At 44.7% G+C, this 14,059-nt stretch overlaps 1 protein-coding gene across 5 annotated transcripts in view; it reads right to left on the minus strand.

Moving 5' to 3' along the window:
- PTPRT (protein tyrosine phosphatase receptor type T) overlaps positions 1–14,059 on the minus strand; it is a 1,014,822-nt gene that overhangs the window by 623,901 nt on the left and 376,862 nt on the right. For all 5 annotated transcript variants that reach the window (XM_012781110.3, XM_020281830.2, XM_076011129.1 and 2 more), the window contains one exon: positions 12,357–12,472. In XM_012781110.3, coding sequence (XP_012636564.2) covers positions 12,357–12,472 — 116 coding nt within the window. The remainder of the gene's footprint in view (positions 1–12,356; positions 12,473–14,059) is intronic.

The raw sequence follows: 14,059 nt of genomic DNA on the forward strand, positions 1-14,059 counted from the left end.
CTGGGTGGAGCCACTCAGGCTATGGCAGCAGTAGCTGGATCTATAGGCACCTGCTCTGCCCAGATCCCCTGGAAGCACTGTGGGTTTGCAGCACCCATGTATGGGGTACACAAGAGCACCTGACACTCTCGCTCCCTCCCTGGCAGGGGTGAGAGAGAGGCAGTAGCTATGGATCTGACCCCAAGGTAGATAGAGTGCTATGGGGCTGGGACCTCAAAATGCCACCTACCACAGTGCCCAGGGTTTGGAAGCCAGCTGTGCCTTTTCTCCAGAGCAATGCCACTGCACAGCCTCCAGGCCGGTCTCTGCATCAGTCTGGAGGCATGCTGTTGTGAAGGGGCCCTCCCTCAGCTCTGGTTAGAATGTCTGCAATGGAAGCGTGGCACCCAGGGATACACTCCACTGCCCCTTCCCCATGTGCAGGCACCTTCCCCAAGTACCTCCAATCCAGCTGAGTGGGTCACCACACTTCCCTCTCCTTCACTTTGGGAGACTCCTGTTGCCTTTCTGTTGATTCCCAAAGATCTCTCTTAGGTAATCAATCTGAGGGTGAGTATCTATCTGCCACTTTTGATCCTCTCTACGACAGTGGCATTGTGTAGGGGGCTTCTAGTCTGCCACCTTGGCCCTTCTTCCCAGAAATATAAATTTTTAAGAGAATTCCAGGGCTGATATCCATTTGTAGATGTTGTAGATGTTGTTTATTGGGTTTAGTAGCCTGAGATTTTTTTCCCCTTTCCCTATTCTATTATTAATCATACCAGAAATGTACTCAGTATTTTACAAAACAGAAAATGAGAGAGTGTAGAATGTGGAAGGTATAATTTCTGCCCAAAGGAATTTATAGGTTGGGTTAAGATTCCAACACAACAGCACAAAAAAAGTAAAACAAAGTCGAGCATTGAAATAATAAACTTTGTGAAGGAAAACAGGGTTGGCATGGAAAGAGAAATGCTCTTAGAATAATCTAGAGCAGGGGTTGTCAAAGCACAGTACCTAGAGCAGCTGCATTCGCATCCCCTGGGAACTTATTAGAAACACGAATTCCCTGGCTCCACCTTAGACCTAATAAATCAGGAACTCCAGGGGTGGGGCCAGGCCATTTTTTCGTTTTAAAAACCTCTCCTGGATATTCTGATGCCTGATAAAGTATGAGGTCCTATTGATATTCCTCTTTAACAAATGAAGAAACTGAGGCAGAGAGAGGTCAAGCAATATGGCTTATAGAACTTCCCAAAGTACTGCATACACATCACCCAGGGATCTTGTTAAAAACACAGATCCTGATTCTTCATTTCAAGCAAGTTCCCAGGTATCGCCGCTGCTGCTGGCCAAGGAGCCTCACTAGGAGTAGCACAACCCCATACGACTTTGCTGCGTTGCTGAGTTAGAATTTGGACCCAGGTGATCTGATTCCAGAGACTGAGACATTAATCACATCACCCACCTACCATCCAGTAGATAACAATACACAGTTACACTTAATGACTCTGCGAAAGTAGGGTAGAATGTGCAGCATTCCAGAAACTTACTTTGTCCATTCAAAGAATATTTAATGCCATCTTGCAGAAAACAACTACACCACAGAAATCAGTTTGGGAAATGCTGTGAAAGAAGCCCAGATGCCTAGCTTTCTGGAAACACTGGGAATCTCTAAGCCAGAAATATGTAAGAAGCAACCAAGTATCTCTTCCAAGCTTCTTGGCTTATCAGATTCTTTTCATATATTATTAAGTTATGGCATAATCAATATGCTCTGGGTTGAGTGAGTTTGAGGAGTTCTCAAACTTTAGGATGCATGAGAATCACCTGACGGGTGATTCTGGCTGTCTGGGGTGAGGATGGATCATTTGCATTTCTAACAGTTCCCAGGTGATGCTGATGCTGCTGACCTTGTCTTGGCTCTTCTTGGACTTGAAGGCTAATGTGTCCTCTTTAGTTCTTTGATGGAAGCAAGGGGCCAAATAATACCACATAACACATGAATGGGAAAGTTCCTTAAATCTAGGACCACTTCCTGAAGTTGAGCAACTGATCACTGCACCCAGGGAGCCCAGCCACAAGGCGAGGGGTATGGCACCCAAATCCAACCCACACTATTAGTAAAGCCACGAGTCCTGACTGTAGGCTGAGTCCCCTTGGAAGAAGGTCACCTTTTTTTGCTGTGCTTAAAGGCTCTGTCTGCAACATACCCATGGAGCTGCATTTTCCCAGAAGGTGAGCCAGTGTTTCCAATTCATCTATCCACAGGGAACACATGCTCTAAATTGAACAAAGGCATTTTACAGCCTAATCGGTGGTTCTGCTTAATCCCATTTGATACCCATGTGTCTCTCATTATGGCAACAGTTGCCTTTGAAATCTCTCTCTTTTTTTTTTCTTTTCCCTCTTTCATCTGCTTGTCTTGCTCTTTAAAAACAACTCAAATTCCACCTTCTCTTGGCTTGCTTTGTTTGATGTGGATAAGCTGGCTTGGTTTGAGAGCACACACTCCTTGGAAGAACAGGGGCTGTAAAAACCTACACTTTGTATTTCTGTCCCTGGCACATGTGCATTCTTCCACCCAGAGGCAATACCTCTCTATCTTCAGGATCCACCTAGAAAGTAAGGCAAGAGTCACACCTGATGCTGCAGAGAGCACTCTTTCCCCACCACCTGATAATCTATCAGGGACTTCAAAAAGCCCTTGCCATTTTGCAATTCCTCATCCACTCTCCTCTGGTGCTAGGGCATTATTGCCTTCACAGAGAGATAGGACATAGCCTGTAAAAACTGCTGTCATTTCAGAAAGAGTAGGAAGCCTTGAAACTGATGTGTAATTGGCTGAAGTGGAAATGTTACCATCTTTAATAAAAGGAATGTTTTTTCTGGTTTCACATAACATATATCTGGTTTACAGGAGATATTCTAATACAAGGTACTAGAAGCCTTCAGTGTGCTGGTTTGAGCTTCTGACATTAAAATAAAATAAAAAATATAATATAATATAAAATCAGGCCCAGGATTTCTACCTAAAATTTGTTCTGATTGCTCCAGGAATCTCCTGGCCAGAAAATATTTGGGTGAGATTCCCACAATTCATGTGTAATGAATATTCTTTTCACTTTCAGGTATACTGCTGCCAGGGTGTGACATTTGGAAATGTGATAAAATCTCCCCCATTGATTTTCTTAAGACCATATTTGTACCTTTTTGGCAGTCTCTAAAGAATAGCTTTTGATTATTCTTTATTGAAAGTTAGAAGAAATGGAAGTATGCATAAATTGTTTTTGATTAGCTCTACTCAAACCCTTCCTAAGGCCCACTGCATGCATGGCTGGGTGCTCATTTGGGGTTGATTTCTGGGTTCAGAACTCATGCAGAGTCAGGAAGGGACTGACATAAGCCTCAGAGGGAGCCATACGCCCTGAGCAAAGAGGACAAGTTGGCAATGAAAGCCCTGCACATGCGCCTCTTCCTGCCTAAAAACATCTCCCTTTGCCTATGCCTGGTTCAGCTCTCAGAGTTTCTCCAAGGGCACTCAGGATACACATAATACTCCCCACTTTGCTCTGCTCTGCCCTCACCATCGCCCATCCTCCTCCCTGGCAGCCTTGTCACATGGTGAGAAATAGTTACCTCTGTGATTAGTTGCTCATCATCTGTCTTTCCCACCGGAAGGTAAGCTCCATGAGAGCAAGAAGTGAGTCTGCCCCTCCTCCCCACCAATCTCCCCCAGCTCCTAGCAGAGTGTGGGGGCCGAGATGGCCTGGAATTAATCCAGAAGGCTGTGAACCCAGGATGGGCGAAGAGAAGACATAGAAAGAATACGTGTATCAGGGCAAATTTCCAGGTCAGATCTGGCTAGGGTCCCCAGAGGTGAGTTGCATGGGATGGGGGAAGAACAAGCCCAGGCATTAGGGGCAGATACATTTGAGAAAATACAGTCTTTTCTGAAGATGTAGGTACAGATGTGAGAGAATGCAGCCTTTTATGCTCAGCTAGATTTTCATTCACTGGGTTGCCCAATGGGAGCTGTTTGTTGATCTAGGATTATTTACAGGTGAAAAGTAGCAGAGAAGATAGAGCCTATAATGATGTTATCACAACTCTATAAAAATACAAAAACCATCAAATATACTGAATTTTATGGTCTATAAATTATAGCTCAATAAAGCTATCAATGGAAAATGGGGGGTTTCTAAGCATGGGGTTACTCAGCTATGATGCAGACCTACTGTGTGCAAATATCCACCTGGATCCATCTGCACATCGTCCCCATGGGGCTTGGAGTATTGGATGGGGAGTGAGAAGGACAAGCGAAACTGACTATAACATGAAGCCTATGCTGCTTGCTGTGTGGGGAATAATAAAGTCCTTTGTCTCTGACCCAGGAGTCTTGTGTCTTCTGCCAGCATCTATGAAACTGTAGCAGTCTGCCTTGTCAGTCTGCAAATAAGGTAAAATCTCCTAGATCCTTCATGGTTGTTGACAGATGGTTTCATAGAGCCAACAGGAAAGAAAGACTTTCATTGAGGGAGCAGTCAGCATCATCAAATGCAGAGAGAGAAGTCAAGGATAAGGCCCGGTAAGTATCCCTTGGCTTCAGCAACAATGATAACACTGGTGACATTTATAAGGGCCACTTCCTGGATGAGGTGGACATTGCAGAAAGCCACACTGCAAGTGTAGACATCACATTTAAGAAATGTGGCTAAGAAAAGGATAAAAGATGTAGGAAGGCAACTAGAGGGTGGCAATTTGAAAAAAAAAAATTAAAGGGCATTTTTATTTCATTGATCTCATGTGTAGATTTGAGAAATTCAAATATACTTAAGTATCTACTACAGTGGCCAACAAATCAGAGGTGCATAAGCTAAAAAAATAAATTTGTTATTTAATAGGAAGCCATCTGCAAAGAAGGAAAAGCTGGAGTGGTGACTGAAGGAGACAGGGCTACAAGGTAGGCACAGAAGGATGAGCACAGGACTGAAGAATACCACACAGACCCATGTTCACATCCTGCCTCCACTGCCCACTACCTGTGCAACCCTTAGGACATCGTTTACCCCTCTAAGGCTCAGTCTCCTCATCTGTAAAATGGGGCTATGATAACATCTATCTGAAAGACTGGTTATGAGAATTAAATACATCATATGTGTAAGCAGTCAATAGACTGGTTATGAGAATTAAATACATCATGTGTAAGCAGTCAATAAACATCAGCTGTTATGAGTACTACTATTCTTTTATCATCATTGTTTAGTTGTGGCCACTAGATTTTCAACAGAAATCCCACGCAGGTGAGATGCCTAGTTCAGGTGCAGGCAGTTATGTAAGAGGAGGAGCTGGTCTCCAGAACACTCACAGCCCTGGGAGCCAGCGGTAGCCCTGTGGGGAGGAAGGACAAAGGTTTACTGGAAGAATTGGCTGGGGTGAAAACTGATGTATCTCCTTATCTCATAAGCCCTGGTGGTGCTGCTGTCCAGCCGATGGGCTCACGGGGCAGGCAGGAGCCTTTGCCAGCAAGATTCAGATCTGCTCCTGGTCCAATGCATGTGATTTGTCTAAACACATACACTGCCCCCACTGAGATCTGTACAGAGCATTTGGACACACGGCCTCATCTGTGAGACTCTTTAAATGTTACTTGTTGTACAAACCCCAGTGGAGCAAATCCTTTGTAGGGAGGCCTGGAAGTCAGCTCCACAGTGGGGCTAATAGGGTCTGTTCTGGAGTCCCCGAGGAGCTCTAGAATGGAGCCCCCAACCACCGTGTTCCTTGATAAAGACAGGACATACACAAAATATTGCTAAACACCCTCTGAATGAGCAGTGTCTGCTGGTGATGATAGGGGTTTGGGAGAAACCTGGGAGAATGTTACCTGTGTCCTCATTACGGGGGCCGGCACTCCTGCTGGAATTAGCTGCCCCAAACCCAACCAAGGCTCCCTACTGTCCTGAGAATATTCTGTATCTAGGGAAAAGTGACTATTTTTCTCTTTTTTAATAGCTTTTTTTCTGCTTATATGAGTTTCCTATATTATGTTAGAGTATTTGGATGAAACAGGAAATAATTGAGATGAAAATTAAAAGCATACATAATATTTTATCACAATCAATTATTAAATGTCCTGATATGTGTTTCATGGTGTTGTATGTATATATATATATGTGTGTGTTTGTGTAGGTATCTATGGATGTATATTTATTTTATATATGTATTTATATGAGTATGTTTTTTCCAGTTCTTTCGCCCTGGTGAACATACTTGCAGATGCATTTTTGACTCCCTGTCTGGTTATTTCCTTAGGCAAATTCCCATAAGTTATTCATTAGAAAAAATATTAATATGTATATTTTAGGCTATAGATATCAATTGCCTAATTATCCTGCATAAAAGATGTACCCATTTACAATTTCACTATGTGATACTGATAATTTCTGTCAGGATAGTCCTATCTGGTTGTACCGTGAATATAATTTTTTTCTTTTTGTAAAAAGGTTACCCAGAATGGCAGTGGTTTGGTTACCCAAACCACTTTCCTTAGTGGACATTCCACTTAGACTGCACACCATCTACTTGCTTGGGAAATTGCAAGTTTGGAGTCCTCAGACCGCTGTGTCACATAAGGTGTAGGCCAGCTGTGAATGAGGTCCTTCCATCACAGACCACCTTCCGGAGAATTCATCCCAGGACAAGACAAGCTGCTTGTGATGTTTTTACCGGGCTTTTGTCATCCTTTGCCCCCAAAGCGCTAGAATTGTTCTAGGCTCAGGTACACGCATTTCCACATTCATTCCTATGCAGAACTTATGTTATAATTCTGGAAAGCCAGCACCAGCAGACAGGGTCTTACTATTCACCTTTAAGAAACAATCGTGAGGCCGGGCGCGGTGGCTCACGCCTGTAATCCTAGCACTTTGGGAGGCCGAGGCGGGCGGATTGCTCAAGGTCAGGAGTTCAAAACCAGCCTGAGCGAGACCCCGTCTCTACCATAAAAAAATAGAAAGAAATTAATTGGCCAACTAATATATATATATATATAAAAATCAGCCGGGCATGGTGGCGAATGCCTGTAGTCCCAGCTACTCGGGAGGCTGAGGCAGGAGGATCCCTTGAGCCCAGGAGTTTGAGGTTGCTGTGAGCTAGGCTGACGCCATGGCACTCACTCTAGCCTGGGCAACAAAGCGAGACTCTGTCTCAAAAAAAAAAAAAAAAAAAAAAAAAGAAACAATCGTGATATAGCACCTCTTGTATATTCCTGGATAGAGCTGGAACCCATTCTACTAAGTGAAGTATCTCAAGAATGGAAAAACAAGCACCACATGGACTCACCAGCAAATTGGTATTAATGGATCAACACCTCAGTGGACATACAGGAGTAACATTTATCGGGTGTCGGGCAGGTGGGAGGGGGGAGGGGATGGGTACATACAAACATAATGAGTGAGATGTGCAACGTCTGGGGGATGGTCACACTTGAAGCTCTGACTTGAGGGGGCAGAGGGGGCATGGGCAATATACATAACCTTAACATTTGCACCACCATAATATGCTGAAATTTAAAAAAAAATGAAAAAAAAAGACATATAAAGTTTCCACGAGGGTGTAAAACAGGGGCACAGGCTGATCCAACTTTTTAACTTATTAATTTATGATCTGAAACCACTTAAGCTACAGCAGGCTGTAGAGTCCCACTCTAGAAAGGCAGGCAAGCCTTCTCCACGACATAGGTGACAGGGACTTATCTCAAAGAACCGTGACTGCTCTCCAGCCACTGCCAGAAGGAAAGGCCATTGACACACCTGCCACTCAGGAAACACGGAAAGGAAGTCTTATTTCCCTGACTTAAAACTAACTGATATAAAAGATGCCACTTTTGGTGACTTAGGGAAATTCCTGAGCTGATCTTGGAAGCTGCAGCGGGAAAGAGCATTGTTGAAAGCTAGATCTGCTGGAGGCGTCTCAGGGAGAATCTTTTGGCCATGACATGCCCGTTTCACTTGCTTCAGGGGTGCTCAGGCTAAATCCCCCCAGCCCTGTCACACAGAACAGAACTTCGGTGAGTCTGCCGGCTGCTCCTCTAGGTGCTGGGACAGATCCAAAGCAACCTCTCACGAGAAATCCGCGACTGCCTTGGCCTGCCCCAGATCACAGCCGCAGTCATCTCCTGAATGGCAGGTCTCTTGACAGGCACTTTCTATTTTGTAGAAAGGCGTTAACCTATGTGACCGTTAATTTTATGTGTCAACCTGACTGCAACAGGGTGCCCAGATTAAACGCTGTTTCTGGGTGTGTCTCTGAGATTAGCACTTGGATCGGTGGACTCAGTAAAGTAGATGGTCCTCATCCCATTTTTTTTTTTTCTTTTTTGCCTGGCTTATCTTAGGAACTTTTATTGATGTTTGGCCTTGTGTAGACCAAGTATACTTGAGAAAGAGAAGCTTTCACTGCTTAAAGAATTAAGATGTTGATACAACATAATAATATGACCAAGACCCCCCCCATTCCTTCTTCTTCTCATCATCCTATATAATATAAAAGATTAAGAGGAAAGATTTCTTTTTTTTTTTAATTTCAGAATATTACAAGGGTACAGATGCTTTGGACCCTCATCCAATCTTTGGAGGAATAGCACAAAAAAGCCAAGGATGAGGAATTTTCCCCTTTTGCTTCCTGCCTGCCTGCTTAAGCTAGGACATTGGCCTTTGCCTACCCTTCAATTGGGACTTTAACAATTGGCTTCCATGATTCTCAGGGCTTTGGACTTGAACTGAATTCCGCCACTGGCTTCCCCGGGTCTCCAGCTTGCGGACAGCAGATCATGGGGCTTCTCGGCCTCCATAATCACAGAGCCAGTTGCTCATGCTAAGTCTTTTCCTTCTCTTGCTTCTCTGGAGAACCCCGATACGCGCTACTTCCAACCATGCAACTACAGTGTTGCACGTCAGCCTGGACTGAACGAGCCACCACGCAGGCATCTGCCAGAGGGCGTGATATAAACAACCTCTCGATATCTTCTGAAATGCAGATGAGAAAGGAGGCAATATTTAGGGAGGTTTCCCCGGAACAACCGTTACTGAATCTATTCACTCAGCACATCGGTTTCAAGATCCCCAGGACAGAGATGGATTCGCAGAGAGCCAGGGCCTCTGCCGTTATCACTTCGCCTACCTCACCCCTCCTCCTTCCTCATCCCCCTTCCAAAACTGCTTTTACACAGAACATCATTACGTGAAGCAGGCCCGTGAAACTCACTTGTGTGCCCTCAATAAGACTGCGGCGGGAAACGCTCTTCATTACATCTCACAGTGTTTTCTTTATGAGGCCTCTGGGGAACAATTCCTGTCTGGCCACTGTGTGAACAACAGTTGGAATTTTCCTGAGCAATCGGTGTGTGTTTGTCTCGCAGACATCGTGAGCTGTAGATCCTGTGACAAGCCTTCTTTATCCCACTGGCGGCTGTGGTGCTTTGGGGCTCTGCTTGTGACCTGCCAGTAAGGAGCAGGTGCGCAGACGCGTGGTTCTGACACTGTCACCAGCTCCGGTATGGTCTTTCCCTCCTATCTTGTGTTGCCTCACTTTTAATTTACACTATCTTGTCGTGGGTTTTTTTTTTTTTTTTTTTTTTTGCCCCATTGTAAGCTGCCTGAAAAACGCTCTGTGCAATAAGATGAGGTTTACATTGAAAAGCAGATACATGAAATGGGGAAGAGCTCCACGCCACACGTTTCTATCTGTTTTCTTCAAAACTTCAATTATGTTCGGCTTGTACGTCCTCCCACAGATAGGTCCAAGGTTTGGGGCGTGCAACTCAGAGCTGCAGCAGTAACAATCATAAAATAATTGGAAAACCCAAATAAAGTCGCTGAAAATATTGTGATCGTCCCCGCCTCATTCCCACGACCCAGTCGAGGCAATGCCACTGAAATGACAAAGCTTCTTGGCAGCCTAATACACTTTGATACTAATTATATTGAAAAGAGTAAATAACACTGCTGAAGACTGGAGTGGCAGGTGGAAGTTTATTATGTTCTCTCGTGGTTTTCGAGCAGCGCAGGGAAGCGAGCGGGGCAGCCGTGACTGTTATGTTCATTCTGCTGAGCTGCTAAGTAGCTAGGAAGAACCGTTAGCCCCTCTGGGTTCTTCCTGCCCACGGATTTCCCAAGTGCAGGAAATGGGCTTAAATTCAAAATAGAAGTGACAGTATGAACTCTCATCAAAGTGTGTAGGGAGACGGCTGGGCAAATGAGCACGGGAAAATATGTTCAACATCACTCATCATCGGGGAAATGAAAATTAAAACCACAATGTGGGACATTACATATCTATGCAAATGGCTAAAATTAAAAAGATCGACCATATGGAGTGCTGGTGAGGATGTGGAGCAACTAGAACTTTCACAGACTGTTGGTGGGGAATGTAAAATGGTACACCCTTTTTAAAAAAAAAAAAAAAAAAACAGCTTGTTGTTTTATAAAAATTTAAACACACAGCTATCAGATAACCCAGCCTTTCCACACCTAGGTATTTACCCGAGAGAAATGAAAGAATAGGTTCATACAAATACTGGCACATGAAAGCTCACAATGCCTTCTCTGTAATAGCCAGAGACTGGAAACAACCTAACAGGTGTCCATCAACAGGTGGATGGATAAACAAATCATGTGATATGCATACCGTGAAATAATTTCTCAACAAAAAATAAATACATATTGTTACACACAGCAACATAGAGAAACCTCAGAATAATCGTGTTGGGTGAAAGAAGAGTATACTCTACATGAGTCTATCTATATAAAATTCTAGAACATGCAAGCTAATACATAGTGTCAGAAAGCAGAGCAGTGGTTCCCTGTGACAGACAGGGCTGGGGAGGGCAGAGGAAGGGAACACCAGTGGGGACAAGGAAACTCTAAATATGATGCCTATGGTCACTATCTTGATTATGGTAATGGTTTCGCATGTAAACATATATCAAAACTTATCAGATGGTACATATTGTATCTCAATTATGCCTCAATAAAACTGTTTAGAAATATTTATCTACTTATTTAATTTTTTAATGTCAAAATATTAAGGGGGTAAAAATGTTTTCATTACATGGATACACCATATAATGCTGAAGTTAGGGCCTTCAGAGTGCCTGTCACCTGGACAGTGTCCATTGTACCTGACAGGTAAGTTGTTATCCCTCACCCCTCTCCCATCCTCTCCCCTTTCTTATTTTCCAATATCTTTTACACTCTCAGTTATTAGTGAGAACACATGGTATTAATTTTTCCATTCCTGATAGACAAATGGCCACAAAAAAATGAAAAAAAATGTTCAACATCACTAATCATCAGGGAAATGCAAATTAAAACCACAAAGAAATACCACCTTACCCCTGTGAGAATGGGCATTACTAAAAAGCCCAAAAACAACAGATGCTGGCATGGATGCAGAGAAAAAGGGATGCTTATACACTGTTGGTGGGACTACAAAGTAGTACAACCCCTCTGGAAAACAGTATGGAGATCCCTCAAAGAACTAAAAGTAGACCTACCATTCCATCCAGCAATCCCACTGCTAGGTATCTACACAAAGGAATAGAATGTTTTTTAAATTATATATAGTCATAGCCACATGTGGTTGGTGGCTACCACACTGAACAGCATAGCTCTAATGTCTGTGCTGCCCGGGACTTGGTATTTGTGTTAGCCTTGACAAGTGGCTCTTAATGCTATAACAACCTGTGTTTTAGTTCTGTGTCTTGCCCTTGCCACTAACCCCCACCCAAGTGGTCCTTTCTCATCTTGCTTGGGAAGCAGGACCAATGAGCAGAAATAACAGGAAAACAAATTTAAGGTTAAAACACTTTCCTGGTGGACTTTACTCATGTACCTGTTCAGACGGAGAACAGACAGATTGCTCATCTTAGTGACAAATTCCACTAAAGAGTGACTCTCCAATTTTACCCAGGTGGACTAGTGAACCACTGGATAACCAAGCACCTTCCAGTCAAGTTTTATGACACCACATACCCAGAACCTAAAATATTCAGTTTGCCTCAGCCCTAGTAATCTGGATTTAAATGACAAAGGTTGTTAGAGGGCAGTTGGGAAAGGTCACAGTCACAAATTCTAGTTCTGGAACTTTGAGATTTTGACCTTAGTTTCTCCATCTGTAAAATGTGTATATCAATGCCAACCTAACAGAGCCAGAGTTACGATTGAGTATTATAAGATCATGGGTACAGAGCACCATCCAAGGAGCAGGGGGACTTAAAGAATATCCCCTCCCCTTCCCGACCAAACCCATCATCCCAGCACAGGCTTCCTTCTCTCACCAGGGGGTGGGCCGGGATCCGTAGGAGCTTCTCCCAGTCTTACCTGGAGCCAAAGTTTATCGTGCTGAGACCACTTCCCGCCAGCAATGCACTGAAATGTGGCATTCTGCCCCACGTTCACCTCGACGTTTTGCAGTCGCAGAAAATGAGGTGCTTTTCCTAAGAGAGAAACCAAAGAACACATGAGGACAGGATTCAGCAGCCTGTGCCACCTCCCTCTTGGCGGACAGCAGCTCAAAGTGGGCACTGGGCAGGGTGGGACCAGGGCTTGGGAAGTGGCCTGGCCCAGTGATGAGTCAAGCAATCACTTACTACGAGTTGGGCACTGTCCTATGAGCATGACACACAGTATCTCACCGAAACCGCACAAAAACCCATGAGGAGGGCAGTACCCCCAGTTCACAGATCAGAACATGAAGGCTCTGAGGGCTTACAAGGTTTGGCAAAACCAGACATCCAGATAGCAGGGGAGCCAAGACATGAACTCAGGTCTCCGAGACCCTCAAAGTCCCTCTACTAGCTGCTGTGAGACTCCACCCTGGGAAATGGGCAGACACATCCCTAGAATATACCCTAACTGGCCATTGCTTCTGGGGCTGGCACTGGGTGAGAGGCGGAACCAGGACACTGAAAGGTGGAGAAGGAGAAAAATTGGAGGCGGGGTGAGGGGGTAGATATTCACCATAGAGGGCACTTCCCTGGAGCCTGAACAAGCAGAAGGAAGAAAGCTGAAGAGAAGCACCTTTGGGCCTGAGACTTGCACACTTGGCCTTGGTGGATATGCCACAATGAAGACGGTGAGGAGGACGAAGAGTGGAGGAAGGGGAAGAGGAGGAGGGAAGAACCAGCAGCTGTCACTCACGAAGCGCGGGCTACGTGGTCAGCACCCTGTGCAGTGCCTGCTGGGGGTGACTCGTTTAGCCCCATGCAATCAGCAGAGGCAGCATCTCTATTGTACAGTGAATGAACTGAGGCACTATCTCTATTGTACAGTGAATGAACTGAGGCACAGAGAACTCGAGAACCTTTCCCGAAGTCACAGGACCCCAGCGTCTCAACCGGAAGTGAAGGCCCCTCCTGAGCATGAGGGGAGCGGTGATTCTGGGGCCTGGGCAAGACAGGGAGAGGACGTTCAAAGGGAAACCAGGGAGTCTGTGAACAGTCAGTCCTAGGATTCCGCATATGTTTTATGTTGGGTAACTTGGGTTCCCCTCTCTCCTCGTTTGTGGAGATAGGTTCTCGTCTCCAGATAACACTAATACCAGCTCACCACAGGCTGATAACCTACGTCTAGAAGAATGAGCTCTCCATTGACGCACAGCAAAGGAACCCTGCCACCACCAACCAAAGCAGTGATGAACCGGGCACAGAACACCCCGGAATGGGACCAAATGGAGAGTTGTGGGAGGATCAAGTAGGTTCAACAAAGGCCTCTGGCCCTCTCTTCAGAAGGAGTTAAATAATCGTAATAATGTCATTTGTGGAGAACCCCTACAAGGCCAAGTACTATTAAATATGACAGATGCTTTGCATGTTTTATCTAATTTAACTTCATGACATCCCTGTAAAGCAGATGCCATCATCATTTCCCTTTTAGAGAGGCAGAAGAAACCAAGGCTCAGCAAGTTTAATGTGCCTAAAGTTACCCAGCGTTAGAGAGAGTCAGAAACAGGGTTCGGTCCAGCTCCACTCTAGCTCTAAGCTCGGCATGTAACTAGCACGTTCTCGAGCCTCTTGGATGTTGGG

This window comes from Microcebus murinus, chromosome 16 (genome assembly GCF_040939455.1).
Source record: "Microcebus murinus isolate Inina chromosome 16, M.murinus_Inina_mat1.0, whole genome shotgun sequence".
Classification (NCBI taxonomy): domain Eukaryota; kingdom Metazoa; phylum Chordata; class Mammalia; order Primates; family Cheirogaleidae; genus Microcebus; species Microcebus murinus.